General features: G+C 33.2%; 1 protein-coding gene across 2 annotated transcripts; it reads left to right on the top strand.

The window, feature by feature from the left end:
- The first annotated feature begins 2101 nt into the window (after positions 1 to 2101).
- Positions 2102 to 16752, top strand: LOC122272388 (alpha-tocopherol transfer protein). Of its 2 annotated transcripts, none has more exons than XM_087163810.1 (6): positions 2102 to 2325; positions 4485 to 4665; positions 7934 to 8153; positions 9910 to 10103; positions 12113 to 12223; positions 14328 to 16752. In XM_087163810.1, the coding sequence occupies exons 3-6, from the start codon at positions 8018 to 8020 to the stop codon at positions 14499 to 14501; spliced, it is 615 nt and encodes a 204-aa protein (XP_087019936.1). In that variant the 5' UTR covers positions 2102 to 2325; positions 4485 to 4665; positions 7934 to 8017; the 3' UTR covers positions 14502 to 16752. The 2 variants fall into 2 exon arrangements, with proteins under 2 accessions (XP_087019936.1, XP_042911968.2); XM_043056034.3 differs by having other exon boundaries at positions 2112 to 2325; positions 7934 to 8180.
- Positions 16753 to 19591: the final 2839 nt, after the last annotated feature.

Below are 19591 nucleotides of genomic sequence, written 5' to 3'. Positions count from 1 at the left end.
TGTTCAATTCAGATTCATGCACTAAAAACATGACAATATTTAATTTAAACTCAATTAGGAATTAATTAATTAATTGAAGTGAGAATGCTTTAAAAGACCGCTGTTGAATTGATATTTTTCTACTGGGAGCTACCTAAACGTCTAAAAAACGTTTAAGTGTTTGTATTGAATGCATTGAATTTTTTTATATTTCGCGTTTATTTATGCGTTGAATTTTCACTCTTTAATATGCAGAATATTAGTGAAGCAATATTTGATAATTTATTTTGCTAATATGTTTCTTATTTAGCTAATGTTTTGATTTTTTCACCATGTACAATCTAAATAGCTAATATACTTTTTTAAAAGCCAATAAGAACATTGGTAGAATTCATCTACATAAGTACAATACTATGTCTTTGATGATAAAATACTATGTCTTTGATGATAATATATTATGTCTTTGTGCTAGAACATTGTGTTCATTGGCGGGGGACGCAGCGAGCCATGGTTCACGGCGTGAACCACATAGGACTGCGTAGCAATTCTCGGGGGTTGGCGAGCGTTAGCGAGCAGGGGGCGGAGCCTCCTAGTATTATATAAAACGCTAATACGTACGTATGTATCAATAAAACCGATGATATTTCTTTTCTCGCGCTGGCAACAGTTTTCATTTTTAATTGATTGAATTCGGCGCGCAAGAGCACGTAGTGAGCATCATATGGCTAATCCATGTTATATAAAACGCTAATACGTTTTAATTGATAGGCTTCGGCGCGCAAGAGCACGTAGTGAGCATATCATATGTCTAATCGGGTGAATTCTCACCGAATTATCAAAAAAATTCTCACAAAATTATCTTCATCGAAGCCGATGCTTTACATCGGGCGTTCAGTACTATTTCATATTGCATCGAAAGCAGTTCCGGGGGTTGGCGAGCAGGGGGCGAAGCCTCCTAGTATAATTTAATAGGGTAGTATTTTTTATTTTTAAACTTAGTAGATAACTATTGTAAAAAATGAGTGAAAATAATCCCACGGACAATGTGACGGATTTAAGGTTATGTCAAGGTACGTCTCTTGTGAATATCAATTGATTGTTAGGTTTTCTCTTTTCTAATTGCCATTTATATTTCACCCAATGCAGCCATGAGGGATATTAAATTATTTATTTCAAAATCTTTATTGCCACTTCAGGTTCACAAGCTCTGGCAGACGTTACTGGTGAAGAAATTAATTATTGTGAGCGGCCTGTGATCCTTGCAGGAGATTTTAATGTGAATTTTCTCGTTACCTGAAGCTGAAACATTATTAACCTTCCTTAAAGACAAATTTGGATTGGAAATGATAAATGGTAGGAATGATCCAACAATCAAAGGAGTAACTAACATTGATGCAGTTTTTGCAAGAAATATTGAAAAAATAGAACTCAAACATTTCGTATCTTACTTTAGTTGTCATAATCCCATTGTAAATGTTATAGATTTGGATATTTCTCCACTCGAAAATGATAATTAAAAGATGCGATCAAGTGTGAATTGTAAGCATTGTTAATAAAGTTTGTCTTAAAGAAACAATATGATTTCACTAAAAATCAATTTCTACTCCTTCCTATTTTCATTTCCACATTACGAAGTTTCACTTCTTCCGCGCGGAGGGACTCCACGCACTATTTTTTTATTTTGCTTACTGTACACTTCAATGTTGAAATAAGAAGTATCTAGCATTAACCTTAATTTACCACCACTACTAAAGTTTTCCTATTACCGCGGGTAATAGGACTACCACTTGAAAATATGTATTTGTTGTCCGGAATAAGTTGGTATCTCTGATTATTTAGTTGATTGTTTAGTATGATTAGTTGACTATTTAGAATCATGCTCGCCTAATCGCTTAAAATGATGCTAAGTTGTTGTTTTTTTAAAGTACTTTGGATTACATTTATTTTGTTTGTCCAGCTGCGAAAAAAACGTATCGTTTTACATACACTGATAAATAAAAATGACCTTGCGTTATGAACTTCAAACATTTTTCTTTCTTTGTGCATTGCAAAAGCATTTGAGAGTTTTTATCATCTTGCATACAGAATTATGCAGATTGATAAACGATTCATGAGATAATATTTCCATTTAATTTAGAAACAAAAACTTTCTCTTTGTATCTTAATTGTATGCATTTTTATTCGGCAATAGTGTTTGAGTGATGATTAATCGGATGATATCACTATATTTTTACGAAGCAAAAGGTTGCAAATAAACTTTGTTTAAACTTTAATTACTAGAAACGAATCGTAAATACATATTGTAACAAGTGGCCACACGTTTTTGGATTTAAATAGAAATAGAAGGTAAGTGTTTTTTTTAATAAAACAATTTGTCTAGATTACTAATCGTCTGTAATTTTCCTTTTTTTTCAAAGAAAGAAAAAAATTGGGGGCATAACTCAAAATACAGGAAGGAAACCGATATCTCTTATAATAGCAAATGTTTGGCTACTGTTGGCACAGTTAGTGAGATTTTGTTAGAAGCTTTTAGAAATGATACAATTTTACTCATGCAAATTTTTTATCAATCAAAATGAGCTTAGGAATTTTAAAGCTTCTTCGGGATTCCCATGACCTGGGGAAATAAATGAGTGGTAGCTAAGATTTTTCAAGAAATGCTTAAAATTATCTTTCATTTGTGAATTACGAAATTGTTTACGAATTAATTTTTGCACCCATGTATATTTCCTTCATATTAAATATTTATTGATAGCTTAAAACATCTAGGTATATATCAATTTCGCTACCACTTTAAAAAAAAATTCCAGACCTTGGGAACCCTATTCTTTATTTTTCTACACCAGTATAATTTGAAAAGCATTCTAACATATATGAGTATATTGCCATACCTGCCAACTTTTAATCCCTTCCATTCTGATATTTTCCAGTGGTATTAAAATGGAATTAAAATTTAATTTTTAAGCCAGAAAATACGTTGTACTTGAAAAAGCTTAAGCTGACAACAATGATAGCAACACATATCAATATATATGCTTAATTTTTTTAAGTATAGTGGTGATCAAAATCATTTAAAAATTAAGTTTATAAAAGAAGAAAAAGTATATATTTACTACCACTTTATATATAAAAATAAAATTTTACACCAAATGCGTTAAAGTTGGCAGGTATGTATTGCACTCTGTAAAATTATTAAAAAAATCGCTGGTATTGAAACTAGATAAAAAATTATTCTCATTTAGGTTAATCCGAATGTTGCATGCGTAAATATGATAACATTTCTAAAAAGGGTAAAGCATGATCTTTAAAATAGTACAATAAATCTTCGCCAAGTAAAATCTTCCTAAAATTTAATGCTAAAAGAAAATTTTTTTACATAGAGTTAGTACACATATGTTCCATATTTTTGTCCAACCCCTGTATTAGAATGAACCCACCTGATAGCCTATAAAGCTAAATTATCGTAGACAATCTTTGTTCCACGGAGAGGAAGGGTGGGGTTTAAATAGTAGCACGTAAAAACTTATAGAAAAATTAAATAATTTTAAAAAAATACTTTGCTTTTAGAAATTTTAAAATGCGTGAAAGACTTATTCATACATTACTAACTACAACAACTCCAAAAAGTAGTACTGATTGCCATCAATACAACATAAGAGAGCGTGTACTTGGTAATGAAACGAACCTAATGGTTTGAGTTATGCTTCTATCCTGAACATAATAAATGAAAACATTATTAAAGAGTCATAGACATTTTAAACATCTACATTTTTTTTAGAAGTGCATATTTTATTATTGCTTAAATACCTACTTATTTCACTCTATTTCTTATAATCGTCGTTGAACTGCCGACCCAATTTTTGGGGTTACGACTACTAATGTTCAACTCCACAGCCTTGTAATTTTGAACCCGATCCAGAAGACAAGGGAACCCCTGGATCAAGTATTAGGAGAACTTTGCCTTCGTGGAGAACTTCCTGATGAAACTAGCTCGCATTTGCGTTACATGGAGAGGAAGACCACGAGAACCTCCTACGGTTAGCCTGGTGGCAAGGAAACTCTAACCCATGATCCGTCTACCACTGAGGATATTTCACGTCAGTACTGTGGTCGGTGCAAGCCGGATTCAGATTTCGTATCGACCAGCCATCGCCGGGATCGAACTCCAGTCCACCTCATTAGAGGGTGAACGCTATCCCCTGAGCCATCGCGGCCTATTTCACTCTATTGACATTCTTCCATTTTCATACAAACCCAATTTTACTTTTTTCAAGGAACATTTTCCCAAATGGAAGTGAAATGACAATTGTAGGTATAACAATTTCTATTTTAAATTGTCAAAGCTTAAACACACCATCGAAATATTATCATGCATTTACAAACATGCGTTATCTATAAATGTAGAAAGAAAATGCTGCGAAAAATCAGTAAAAGATGGCAATTATACATTATAAGTTCTTTTTCAAAACTTGACAAAAAAAATAACAATAATTTTTTTCTTCTAGCCATTTTTACAAAAGCAGTTTTTGCTGGAAAATGAGCTCAAAATCACGGAAGCAAAGGGTTTTCTTCCGTATCGAATGGGATATCTCACAGACTGGATGATTACTAAAGCCAAAGAAGAAATAAACGAAACTGATCAAAATCGAGGTCCCGCTCTCGAGGAATTCCGAAGTTTCATAATCAGTAAGTACTATATAGCTGTCAACAAGTATAGTCGTTGGAAAAGATTTCACGAAGTTGGAACTTTGGCAGCTTTTGGAGACGGCTGCTTCGTTTAACCCTTTGCTTACGGCTAGTACAATAAGTCGGCCAGAATGGCTTCTTTATGCTAAGCAAAAGGTTAAAAGGAAAATAAGCCGTAAGCAAAAGGTTAAAAGGAAAATAAACCGTAAGCAAAAGGTTAAAAGGAAAATAAACCGTAAGCAAAAGGTTAAAAAGAAAATGCGCCGTAAGCAAAAGGTTAAGTAAGAATTTTGTAAAGCAGCCGTCGCCAAAAGCTCCCAAATGTCCACCAAAAATATTCAAGTGGTTCGTAATTTCGCAGCCACTTCGATTCTGATAAAATTCAACTGCTCGTTCGTTCGTTGTAGTGGAACTGGGCGTCTGAGGCCTTGCTGCCCTTTTCCCATTCATCCTGAAATTAAACTAAGAAACATACATGACAAAATTAAAGTTTGGGGAGCAAAATAGAGTTCTTGAGAGAAGAAAAATGGCACTTTGCCATTATTAGCCAATAACAAAATTACAAGTAATAAAAAAGTACATGAAAAAAGGTAAAATTAAAGTACAATTGGAAAATAAACACTAATGAATATTTACAGTTTGGAAATACATACAAAAGGCGAGCGAGTTAAAGGAATGTGAGGATGTGTGTAAGTAAGTGTGGCTCTGTTAAAGTAGAGACCCGGCCGTCCTGGTAATTACCACTCGTGCCGGGTAGCTCTCTACACTTAACACGTTCACGCCGGGGTGACCTACCGGTGGGTCACGCTTGATTTTCTCATCTTGGCAGCGCACCGGAGTAAAAACTGGTAACAAATAAATTTTATTTTTTAGTTTTTTTCCGAGAATAATAAAAATCCATAACTACCAATTGTTTTTAACGAATGCAATTTTTATATTGAATTGCTTCTTCGCCGTGATAAATTTCCTTACAGTGAATTTTTTTTGTTGAGAATAGATTAACTCCTCCCTAATATTATCTAATTTTGAAACAGTTCTTCCACCAGTATTTTCACTTTTCCCGGCGTGAACGAGTTAAGTTACAGCGATTAGCTTACTCCTGATCAGACCCCGAGGGGTTGCTATTTCACAGGGATAAGCTTAATCTGCGTGTGAATAACTCAGTGAGTGTTTTTGTTGTTAAATGTTAGTATGATATCAGAAGTGTGCAATGGGTCGAATTTTTGCATCCTCTTTGAGATTTATGCAGTCGAAAATATCATTAAAATTCACGGTATCGCAGGTGGCGGCTTTAATAAAGAAGTTTCTGTTTAATTTGTTGAAATGACGGTCGATGTTAAGATCTCTATGAATGGCGTAAAATTCAACTGCACGTGTCAGACTTCTATTTATGCCATAATTTTCCAAATCTTTCGGGTGATCAAAAAAAATGCAATGATTCGATTTTAAAAGCAAGACATGCATTTATATATACACTAGGAGGCTTCGCCCCCTGCTCGCTGGTGCTCACCAACCCCTGGAACTGCTTTCGCAGTTCCAGGGGTTGCGCGCGCCGAAGCCTATCAATTAAAATCATTAGAGTTTTATATAATATAGATTAGCCATATGATACTCACTACGTGCTCTTGCGCGCCGAATCCTATCAATTAAAAATGAAAACTGTTGCCAACGCGAGAAAAGAAATATCATCGGTTTTATTGATACATACGTATTAGCGTTTTATATAATATAGATTGCTTATTATGTATGATGTACATTTTGCTACAGCTTGAATATTTTCGGCGCACCTGTCCGAGCTCCGCTTATCCTAAATTGGCACTATATTTCCGGACAACCCAATATTTAGAAGTATAATTTACGAAACGCTGATGTTAATTAGTATTAACTTTTTTAAAACTATTTTTCGGCCTTTACTATACAGCTGTCTCAAATGTTAATTTAAAATTAAAAAATTGATATAACTCCCTTATCTTCCATATTTTTTGGAATATTTAACACGTTGAATGCCTCTCTGATTTTACATGGCTTGCCAGTCTGGCCACAATGTAAATATCTACTAATTAAATTTGCAAATATTAGACAGATTTTGCTAGTTTTACCATTACATATCTGGTCTCCTGTGGCCCTTTTCTCATTCATCCTGTAATGAGAACATAAGCAAACACAATAGACAAATGACATAAAATGCTACAAATAATGGCACATGTTAATAACATAACGGAAAAAAGTGGTGAATTATATAAGCCTACGAATTGTTTAGAAATAGAGGTGGATAAAAAATTTACTAAATTGAATTTATTAAACCAAGAATCACAACTAATAAACTACCACTTGAGAATATTTATTCGCTGTCAGGAGCAAGTTGGCATCTCTGTGTATATAAATAAAACTATTTTTGTGTGTTCTATATTGCATTAATTTCTTCAAAACATTTTAGTAACGATAATAATATTAAAAAATTAGAAATTTACTCGAATTATGTGTTTCTAATAATCTTGGTTTCGCCGGTCACCCCCATGGAATTCAACGTGTTAAATAAGGTTTGGCGGAAAACTCATTCCGCGTCAGGATGTGAATGGCTGCTTTATATAATAAAAAAATAGTGGTTGGCCATTTAACCTTAAATCTATAAATGTACCGTTTAGTTCTGTCGGATATTTTCATTACAAGTTTGAATATTTATGCATGTGCTCTTTTTTGCCATATATGCTATATCCTTAAACAGGAACACTAACATTGAGTTAAATGGAAAATATCCTACCATTTTCTTTTATAAAAGAGCTTTTTCGATTAATGTGAGATTCACTTAGTACTCTGCAAGGGCAGAACTTCCCTGCAGACATAATACATATATTTAGTGATAACAAAACTTATGCTCTTCTGTTTCATTCGTTGACTTCGTAATTAAAATAATTTTAACCACCTCTACACACATATGAATAAATTAAATATTCATAGATAAATGCATACAAAGCACGCATGAAGATGTATAAACCTTGGTAAATTATAATAATGTTCCCCCAATTGAAGTTTTCTTTCAAATTCCAATTGCACTTTCAGGGATTCCTCAAGCAACTAAAAATGTAAGAAGTAGTAGAAAATCTTTATTTTATTTACCTAATCTAAAATCACAAATACCACCATAACTTACATTGAAAATTATTTATACTTAAAACAAAAAAAATTTTATATTTAAACTGAATATTAAGCTGAAAGAAATATGCTATAATAAAGTTGCTAATTTTTTTCATTTGTCAATGTTTTACAGAAAAAAACAGATCTAGACTGTTGGACAGATGATGCTTCTTTATTGCAATTTCTGAGAGCAAGGAAATTTAAAGTTAAAGATGCAATGGAGCGTTTGCACCATTTTTTCACTGTAAGAAAGAACTTCCCTGATGTGTACCCTGAAAACTTGGATCTTGACACTTTGAAAAAATTATTAGATTGTGGTGCTGCCAGCTGTTTGCCATACAGAGATGAAAATGGTAGCGTCGTTATTATTTTTAAAATATGTAAGTAAACTTGTGCTTAATTAACATTACATAGTCACTCACCATACTTAAAATCTAACAACAACACGATATGCAAAGCACAGACGGCTGTTTAAGTAACATGAACTAGTACTAACATCAGTGCTGAGGTTTGAAACAAAAAGTTCGATAGACAGGAATACGTTTTGGTACTTCATTTAAATTCCGAATTTGCGTTTACTATAATACTAAAAATGCAAAAACTCTATATACCTATATGTGTTTGTTATCTGAGTACACAGTCCATTTAAGGGCTTTAACTCATCCATCTGATTGAGTGATGTAATAAAATTTGCGGAGTGCAGCAATGATGATGGGGGTAGGGAGTGGCCAACGTTCTGGAGACCTGTTTCCCCCGCTGTTTTCCACGGCTTTCACAGGTTGCTCTCCAGGAACAGTCCTGATTATACATAATGAAAATACAAAATATAAAAAATAAGATAAAGCGAAAAAATTAATAAAAACACTAAATACAATGGGGAGAGAAAATTAGATACATTATTTACGGAATTTCTTTGGGAATACCCCTTTCGAAAGGAAGAGTGCAGTCGCCGGGCTATATCTAGTATTTTCTTGGATGAGGTCAAAATTAAAAATAACTACACTTGAAAGTTAGCATAACGCTTTGCCATACGTCTCAGAGACTAAAATAGCATGTCTGGCGTCATCGCAGTTATATATTTTAGTAATTTCTGACGCCGAATCGTAATTATCATCTAAACTATCTCCTAAATTAATTTTAATCCACGTTGGGTTTATCTCAGTTAGTTCAACTGCGTTAGCAGATAATGAAATTTGCTGGCCCTTAAAAGGGCCTGTCTTCCGTTGCACTATTAACCGAAACGGAATTCTCTATCTCATGGAAATCCATGTTGCGATCCATATTTTCCATTACGCTGAAGTGGAGCCGGATGAATCTCTGAACCCACCCAGAAAAAACAAACACCGACTCGTCGTTTAGTTGTCCCCGGGATGCTTCTATAGCACAAGACATCCACCACGAGTCAGTCAATACCATACCAGAGGCAATATAAAAAAGAGCTTTGAAGGACAGGCAGGAACAGTCTTGCTTCTGCTTCACGCGGGACCCACTAAACACACGGAAAACCGCTCGGGATCCTTTCTTGCCTTCTCTGGATATCGAGGATCCTTCACAGGCAACGTCGAATGGAATGATGCAATATCTCTTGCGTTGCTACTAGATAAGTATATTTTTTAAAAAAAACATTAAGCGCAGTGGTGGGCAAGGATTCATAAAAATACATTTTATTTTCTAACTTTCGCTACCACTTTTAAAATTTGCTACCCAGTTGTTTTATTCACAATTGAGGTTGTTTCGAAGATGATGAAAATCTACTTTAGAGCAATCAGCTTAGGGAAGTTGTTTTGAAGTTGTAGGGATTATTTTTCCACACCTCAAGCAAATACGTATATTTGAGGTGTGAATAATTTCCTCCCGATCTAAGCTAAATTTATTTCTGAGTTACATATGAGGCTGATTTTGTAAGGTGTAAATGAGGTTGACACATAGAGGTATATTAGGTTTATTAATGAGGTTATTTTTGGTGCAAAACATGTCCTCATTTTCTACATCAGGTGTATTCTTTTTTTATATTTGTCAATCTCATAATACCCTATTTTTTGTAACAGATGTCCTTTGTCTCTTTTGCGCATATTTCTTGAAATTATTTATTGGTATATTTGATTACAGCCAAATGGGATCCAGATATTTTTTCTTTTCAAGTTGTTCTTACTGCAATGACAGCGACAATTTTGAGTGCTGTAGAAGACCCAGCAACTCAAGTTTGTGGAACGCAAATTGTAGTCGACATGCAGGGTACTTGCATGAAACATATACGCCAAATCACACCTAGATATATTCAATTGCTTTCTAACGCACTCAGAGTATGTAATGTTTTGGTTTTTTATAATTTAAATAATTTAAAAAAAAGAAAAAAAGATTATTCTATTTCCGTTATTTTTGCATTAAACAGATGCGTCAGATTGCATTTAAATGCCTTAACTACCACTATATTAACAGATATGCCAACTGCTCCGGACACGCCGAAATAATTAATAAAACGGCAAATAACTACACAGTAAATTTAGCAAATATCTGACTATTTTTGCTTGCTTTATAAAAGGAATAGCATGACATTAATACTCCAAAGTGGTGAATTATATAAGCCTACAAATTATTTAGAAATAGTGGTGGATAAAAATCTACTAAATTGAATTTATTAAACCAAAAATTACAATTGATAAAATACCACTTTAAAATATATATTTGCTGTCCGGAGCAAGTTGGCATCTCTGTATTAAACCCATTTAAGCTCAGTCGCAAGAAGTGATCTTTGTATGAAAAGTACTTAGGTGAGGAAAAAAAAGTGGTTATGTATAATATTTTAAACCAAGAGATTAATTTTTGTTATCTAACACTATAACGTTTAAAAAAGACTGTAATTGAGCTTCAGATCCAAATTTAATATTAATATTTTAAGTATATTTCGGTAGAGAGAACTATCTTGTTTCTGTAAAATATATCCCAATTTTAAAATAGCTGTGATACTACTTTCTGCGTTTTGTTATTAAAATAACAGTCCTTTAATTCGAACGAATGTTCAAAGGGGCTAAAAATTAATTCGGTAATCAAATTTTATGAAGCAGATCTGTAGCTAACGTTTAGAACTTTTAGACGCATGAATCATAAATGCGCAGAATCATGATGAATAACACGACGAGAAGGCGATAGCTTAAATGCGGGAATGGCTAATTTAACAGACTTAATTCTGTTTTCACTTTAATTCTAATATATCAAATGCATTACAGTTCAAAGTGTAACTATATAATTTTTATTTTGAACTAAGTAGTGGAGAATTAAATAGATGAAGCACACAAATAAACATGTAAAGAATAATTTTTCTGCCAGTAATATTTGCTTTACAGTGATTACCACCCTGAAAATACATGCATGACTTGCCCGTTTGGAAGTAGTTCGGCACAGGGTTTCAACCATTTGAATTCGGGTGGTAATTCTACTCTTCCAATCATGTACGAAATGCCATAAATACCACTAATATATTACAAGTCAATTACGTATGAAATTATTTTACCGGTATTATCTTATCTTTCTATTTAACACGCTCACGCCGGGGTGACCCACCGGTGGATCACGTTAGATTGTCTCATCGGGCGGCGCACCGGAGTAAAAACTGGTACCAAATAAATTTCATTTTTTAGTGTTTTTCCGGGAATAATAAAAATCCATAACTACCAATTGTTTTTAACGGATGCAATTTTTATATTGAATTGCTTCTTCGCCGTGATATATTTCCTTACAGTGAATTGTTATTATTGAGAATAGATTAACTCCACACGAATATTATTTAATATTGAAACAGTTCTTCTACCAGTATTTTCTCTTTTTCGTCCCACTTTCAGGCGCAACCCCCGGCGTGAACGTGTTAAATAAAAAATTAATTCTGGGCCATAGATGGCGCCACTTGAAAACAAGAACAATCACTCTCCCTTGCCTTAATGGCCTACGACAACAACAAATAAGAAGTTTATTTGTAGTTAAAAATATCTAGATTTATCTCACTTTTACAGCCACTTTAAAAAATTTCCAGACTGTACGAACTCTGATAAAGATCAAAATTATTCCCAAAGTACTTTTTGCACCCATATATGTTTCTTTTAAATAAAAAATTAATTCTTGTCCATAGATGGCACCACTTGAAAACAAGAACAATCGCACTCCCTTGCCTTAATGGCCTACGACAACAACAAATAAGAAGTTTATTTGTAGCTTAAAATATCTAGATTTATCTCACTTTTACTGTCACTTTAAAAAATTTCCAGACTGTACGAACTCTGACAAAAATCTTTGTACTAATTATTTTATTTTTATTTAGAATGCACTTCCAGTAAGATTTAAAGGCATCCACATAGTTAATGAATCATTTCTCTTTGGTTACGTCTACAGTGTCCTAAAGGTATTTCAGACTGAAAAGATCAAGAAGAGGGTAAAGTATTTTGACCTGTCTTATAAATGATTTAAAAGTTGTACCCATGTAGCAAAATAATAACAAAATAAATAAAAATTCCACTTTAAAAATTGCAATTTAATTTTAGGTTTTAAAGCTAAATAAAATCCTTTAAATTATTAATAAGATCTAATAAATAAAAATATCTTATTTTAACTAGAGAGTTAGGAAAAGTATCACCAATTCTCCTACTATTTTTTCATTTATAACAGGACGCCGTATAACAGGTTCAAGTTTATTGCTTATATAATCTTTTATCAGAAATACCTAATCCTGCAGGCTATCTGCTTCTTCATCTAAGATGAGCAAATGAAGGGATAGAGATTTGTTGTAGAGATTTGGGATTATGATTCGTACTGCAATTATTCTGGTGGTACGTATCTTTGTAAAAATACATACAAAAAATATTGCGAGGATGCCACAGGCGACTAAAAATGTAAAAAGTGTAAAAACTTAATTCATTTTAGTCTATTTTTAGCACTTTAATTATCCAATCGTAACTACCTCTAATACTTATAGTTGACATTATTCATAATTAAAGCAAAACCTTTCTTTACATTATAATATAATAAAAAATGGGTAAAAAATACTATAAAATATCTGCCAAAAATATCATGCTACAGAAAAAGCATAGTTTCCTCCTGTAGCATTCAAATATTTGTGGGAATATGGCGTTATTTAATCCTGCAAATTGACAATCAATACAATATAGTACAAATCAATTAATTGTTCAAATTATATAGATTTAAATATTTTATGTTGTGAACTTCTCTTCATACTACATTCATTGGCAAAAAGAAACTTTGTCTAATGGGTAGACAAATAAACAAAAGATTAACCCTTTGCACTGCGAGTACTTTTAAATGCTGTTTGATTTAATATCAGCACTATAGCGTTTAAAAATACACAATATATTATTGTTATACAATTTTAAAATCCTTGAAATAATGTGGTTACTAGTTATTAAGGTATAAAATTTCTTAATTTTAAAGTGGTGATTGTTGATGGTGCCTCCGTGGGGACATCCGAGTGCAAAAAGTGTTAAAGAACAGAATTGACCGAAATCATTGCCAGATTGCAAGAGCTCCTTGCCAATAAAGCGCAGTTTCTGAGTCTCCTTTAACACGTTCACGCCGGGGTGACCCACCGGTGGGTCACCCGAGATTGTCTTATCGGGCGGCGCACCGGAGTAAAAACTGGTAACAAATAAATTTCATTTTTTAGTTTTTTTCCGGAAATAATAAAAGTCCATAACTACCAATTGTTTTTAATGGATGCCATTTTTATATAGAATTGCTTCTTCGCCGTGATAAATTTCCTTACAGTGAATTGTTATTGTTGAGAATAGATTAACTCCTCCCGAATATTATATAATATTGAAATAGTTCTTCTACCAGTATTTTCTCGTTTCCGTCCCGGTTTCAGGCGCAACACCCGGCGTGAACGTGTTATAAGAGCTGCTCATTGACACAGGTGCTACCTATTCATGGGTTCAAAAAATTGCCGAACCTGTAAACCATTTTGAAGCTACTAGAATGCTGCCGAGTTTGCATCAACAAGGAGATAGCTCTATGTTGCGCCCCATCAAAGACTATAAGTACAAAATTATCAATAATTTACAGAATTGCTTAGAAAAAACTTCTCAATTTAAAGTAATTGTTGTTGCTTTTTTATATCACTAATGCATTCGTACAGTCCGACTGTTACGGTAGATTTAGAAAATATTTTTCTTACTAGCAGCAAAAGTTATATACTAACCCTTTACAGTCAGGAAGAATTTCATATTTATTTACACCGGATATGATTAAAAAATTTATAATAAAATTACGTAATTATTTATAAAATTGATATTAATTTAAATTAGATAATTAATCATAGTTTTATTTTAAATATGACAACCATAAGTGTGATAAAATAATTTTTGCCATTGGACCTACATTGTAAAATGGTGAAAATCACTGAAAAAAAATTTGTTAGTTGTCAGAGAAAACTCGGTCCCGAAAATGGTTGCCAGCATTTTTTTTGTGTCGAGGCAAATCAACACCTCGCCAATACCTAAATGATGTTATTTTTTTCTTTTTAGTTCCACTTCCACGGAAGCGATACAAAGCACTTACAAAAATACCTTCCAAAAGATATTTTACCAGCTGAATATGATGGTGATAATATTCATTACAATGCCAAAGATTGGTGCCAAAGAGAAATAGAGTGTTACTATGAAAAATACGCTCAATTGCATCATAAAGGATACCGCTGATTGCACATCTGCTGTTATTGCAAACTAGCCGCCTAAGGCGGCCATCTGTCCGCCACGCTAAAGGTTTCCACAAATAAAGTTTTTTAAAACATAGCAGGAAATCTGAAGATTAGTGGACAATTAAAGTGTTTCTGTCCTGCAATTTTGTCTTCATATCCAGTTCTGCTGCAGATGTGTTATAGCTCTTGAGGATGTTTGAAGATGTAACTTTGCTATGGTAACCTAACCTATAATATAACTATCAGGTGGAGACTTGTTTTTTTTCTTAAAAAAAGGCCTCAGAAATTGTAAAAGCATACAAAAGTTGCTTTAAATACATGAAAAGAACACGAAAACGAAATAATTTTTTATGGTATCTATTTCTCTATAATTTTTTTATGGTATCAATTTCTATTTCTATATCGCTACAAAAATTAACGTCGGGTAGACTATATTTGAGGGTGCCCCTTGATTCTCGCCAAGTTGTGATCGCGGTTGATCGCCAAGCTGGGCGATGTTGAAACCCAATCGTGATTCTCAACGGTTTAGATTTTAGCGTTATTAATGTTCAACGGTATGCGTAATTTCAGAGGTCCATTAGTTCTTCGTTAGATACCGGCTGGTAAGGTTACTTTTACTTCTGGTCAATAAGATCGAAGGTATGTGGGCAGTCATAAAAAGGGACTTTATAAAAAAATGTCATCACCAGATCGGTACCACAAACGCCATTTTCGATTCATATTTCGCCGAATTTATGTGACGATGGAGGTACACAGATTCTATTCACGATAAATTTAGACAGTATCTAACTGTTATTAGATAATTCTGTGCACCTAAATCTGAGTACATTCAAGCTTAATGAAGAAGTGAGTTGTTGTTTTTTTCCTTTTCTTTCTGCACCTACTCCATTAATCTTTGCTTCGATTCAAGATCCTTTTTATTGGATTTATTAATTTTGCTTATATTGGGTTCATTGCAAGCTTTATCCGATGTTTTGTTGAAATTTCCAATGTTTTTTGAAATATCATTATGTTTTGGCCGTAATTTCTGTTACCACGGTGTTCCGCGCAAGCAGGAATAGCGCCAAACATAAGTCACCAATTTCGCCAAGGGGCATCCTCAAGTATAATTTTACCTTATCGTCTTCGCTTAAGAAAAAAAAAAAAGAGCGTGGAAAGAAGAAGAAAAACTTATTATAACAATTATGAACAGCGATAAATATATCAAAGCGTAGCGTTCTATTTACGTATCTAATATGTTGCCACATTTTTAGTACAAAAGTTAAAGTTTTATCCACTTTGATAAATGTAAACTAATGCGAATCTTACAATTAAATTACTAATTCCTTCGTATATCATTGGTTTAAGTTGTCGAAAATTAATATTTCAATTGTAAGGTTCGCATTAGCATACATTTATAAGAGTGGAGAAAAGTATATGCATTTTTTAATAGTTTCTTGAATATGGCTCTTTGAAGACGAAAAAGCATAGATTTTCTTACAAAATGACTGATAACTAAGAAACTAATCCAAATTTTTGAAAAAGAAAAAAAATACTTCTTCATTATGTCAAAACACAATTATGTGCCGAGTTTCGTGCCTGGGCGAGGCTTCTGGGGCGATATATTGTAATTACAGACACACACACACACACAGCCGCGTTTATTATTATGTATAGATTATTAGTGCATATGCTAATTTTAAAAACTATCGTTATTCCTGTTGAGATATCATTATATGTTTAATCATAACGACACTGCCAAGCTTTTTAAGCAAAATGTGAAGAGCTATTGAGCTTTAAAACAACCCATGTACCTAATATTGCTCATTAAAAACAGTCGTACTTCAATTACTGATACTTGGTAAAGATCTGGGGATTTATTTATGCTAAGATCTTTGATCTGTGATACGAACTAGACATATCAAGGCTCAAAGACGAACTGTTAACTTTGATTGAACAAATATCATTCAATGTTTGTATAATTTGTACAGAACATGTTATTGAATTTCTGTATTATCTGAAACATATTTACTTCACTTATGAAACCGGCAGGCGTATGGTAAAGGGCTGGGCACACTTTTTGTTTTTAGAAAACGTTTTATTTATTTTTTTTATTCATATATGCGTATTTATTTTTTCTATCTATGTTTATTTATATATAAATGTATGTAACAGAGTGCAGAAGTTCATTTGATTTGATAATTAGCAATCCTCCATATATTAAAAGAACTTATTATATATATATATATATATATATATATATATATATATATATATATATATATATATATATATATATATATAGTATAAAACCTAAAATATACGAAAAGTCTTTAAAAAAAAAAGTGTGCTCTCCCCTCCTGCTACGAATGAAACCCATCAAAGTGGTTTTGTTCGGTGGTCTAATAATCTTAGTATAACCTAGCGTTTCAATTAAAATGCATATAATTTAATGTAATACATTTTTGATTAATGATATGATTTCTTTATAATCATTATATTTGAATGTATAGAATTAAAAGTTGAAAAACTTGTTAACTACAATGCTATTTACTCGTATGTCATATCTTCTGTTCATTCAATAAATTAACTTAAAAATTTCGTTTATCTCCTTACTTAATTCTCTACTTTATAAAAAAGCTTGATCAGTAAAATTTATAAAATAAAATAATTAATTATTCAATTATACAATCCGATAGCCCACCCCAAAGCGTAAGCAATGAGACAAGCATATGGGAATTAATAGCATATGGGGTAGCCGGGGATCTGTGAAAATCAGAATCTGGTATTGTTCTCCTTCTTGTTGAACTTGGCTTCATGGAGCCAATAACCGATTAGTACTGGCTTTCTCTTTTATAAAGTTCATAATATTTTAATTTAAAGGTTCTCGTGATCTTCCTCTCCATGTAACGCAAATGCAGATTAGTTCCAAAAAAAACTCTTCCACGAAGGCTAGTTTGTCCCAATGCTCGATCCAGGGGGTTTCTTGTCTTCTGAGGTGGGTATAAAAATTTACACGTGCTGCGGAGTTGAACATTGAAGGTTGTCAGAATTAAGTCGGTTTTTCAAAGCCAGTTATAAAATAAAATAAAGTTTGTAAATTTATAATTCGTGATCAGAAAGTATGCAAACAATAAATTATTATTATTAACAGATGGTTTTAAAATGTCTCTATCAGAATTTAATCGATTTAAAAACCTAGAAATTGAAATGTTGTTTAGACGAATAAGAATAATCGTATTTATGTTTAACATTACCACTGGGCAGTGAAATATAAAATTTCTTGAATTTTCGATAACTTATGTTAGCCTACATATTTGTTTCAGCACACTTTCCTTCTGCACTTAAACTGTGTGCTTAGCGAGCTATAAAGATATTTAATTTTTTCCTGTGGTTTTGTCTGCTCCTACTTTCTTTAAATATTTTGTAAAAATGTTTCCATGACCGTGCAAGTTTTAATCTATAACAATGGTTTTCATCAATGAAGATCCTTGTAGATTTGTAAACTGTGCAGAAAACACGATCCAAATCGGCGCTCTCGATATCGAGTTATTAGCGAACATACATCTTGACAGACTTTCGCTTTTACATAGCGAGATTTATTGCGTCATTAAAATTATAAACAGCCGACCTGGTGGACGAGTGGTTAGCGTGCCTGACTGAGGAGCCACTGGTCGCGAATTCGAATCCTGCTCAGGGCATGGATGTTTCTTTCTCTCTGTGTTCTATGTCCTTTCTCCTCTGTGTGTGATTGTGTGAATGTGACCCGCCCTATAAACGGGTTTGCTGTTGTGTGACGTAGGCGACGATGCTCCACCGCCGTGGCTTCGCCACAGGTGCCCACTGGGTAACGAGAAGAGAGTAAGCAGTTCTGGTATTCCAGCGGCCAATGGGACAACCCCCAAGTGCCCGCCATTTAAAAAAAAATATAAATACTTGCAGGCGTCTGCGCGTGATTTAGGCTTAGAAGCCTTTATCAAGAAGAAGATCAATTCAGAGAAGGACATCACGTAAAATAATGCATCCTGGCTGACGGCGGGTTTCGAACCCGCCACCTCACGCTTTGCCGAGCGTTTGGCGGGTGATACCTCTCGGGCACGGCAGCCCCATATAGAAAGAGTCCTAGTGTTTTGATTTTACTGGGCACCTGGGCTGCGAAGCGACCCTTCTATATATAGAGAGAAGAAGAAATGAAACTATTACAGAAGGTTTTTTTGAAAATAAAAGTTGTAGCCAATAAAAGAAAATAACAACTTCATTTAACCGTTACTATGTTGTACCCTTTTTTAGAAAGAAAACTCAAAGTTTTCTATCTTCCAGATGTGCCTCGTTCAAGCTGACAAGTATCGAGAATGCATAACCATGCTGGCTTTTGCACAAGATTATGTGACCGTACATAGTCCATTCGTGACGCTGCATCGGTTTATCACAAATGATATATACTTCTTTTTATAAGTAGTTTTTATGTCCAAAGTTCGATTCCTTCGCAGAGAAAATATTAACACATTTAAGGATCTGGTTGGGTAAATCAGGTAAGTGACATTTTCAGAGTGACTATAATCAGAGAAAGAAGAAAAAAAAGTTATGTCAGAACTATTTTATTATTGAATAATTAGAAGGTGGGGCTAATAATTCTTTGCATTTATGTGTATATTAAACAAAATTATTGACCTTAAATTTTATGCAGTTGCTAAAAATCAAAATAAAATATTAAATCATGCTAATATAATATTTTAAAATATATGAGAAAAGAAGTTAGCATATGCATCGCAAAAAAATTTACATAAAATAGCGAAAATAAAAAAATAAAAAATAACTGCTAAAGGAAAGAAACTGCAGTAATTTCTGTAGTAATTAATTAATTAAAAAGCTTTTATCAATGCGCACTTCATTTCCTGGGGAGGAGAAGATTGGTCCTTGCATTATTTACTGTCCTTGAAAACGTGAATATAGCATTTCTTCAAATCGAAGGCACATTAGATAAACTATTTCTGATGTAACTGTTGATGTCATCTTACTTTTAGTTTAGGCACTATTGATGAGGTCACACAAATGTTTAATGGATGGAAAAAAATAAATTATATACAGTCAAACCCCGCTATAGTGAGCACG

The sequence above is a fragment of the Parasteatoda tepidariorum genome, chromosome 5 (assembly GCF_982258835.1).
Source record: "Parasteatoda tepidariorum strain Cologne lab strain chromosome 5, Ptep-v5.0, whole genome shotgun sequence".
NCBI lineage: Eukaryota > Metazoa > Arthropoda > Arachnida > Araneae > Theridiidae > Parasteatoda > Parasteatoda tepidariorum.
This window is presented reverse-complemented; position numbering and strand designations above follow the sequence as displayed.

Coding starts and splice junctions, on each gene's coding strand:
- LOC122272388 (XM_043056034.3), top strand. CDS start 8,018: ATGGAGCGTTTGCACCATTTTTTCACTGTAAGAAAGAACTTCCCTGAT. Junction 8,181..9,909: donor CGTTATTATTTTTAAAATAT/GTAAGTAAACTT, acceptor ATTTGATTACAG/CCAAATGGGATCCAGATATT. Junction 10,104..12,112: donor TGCTTTCTAACGCACTCAGA/GTATGTAATGTT, acceptor ATTTTTATTTAG/AATGCACTTCCAGTAAGATT.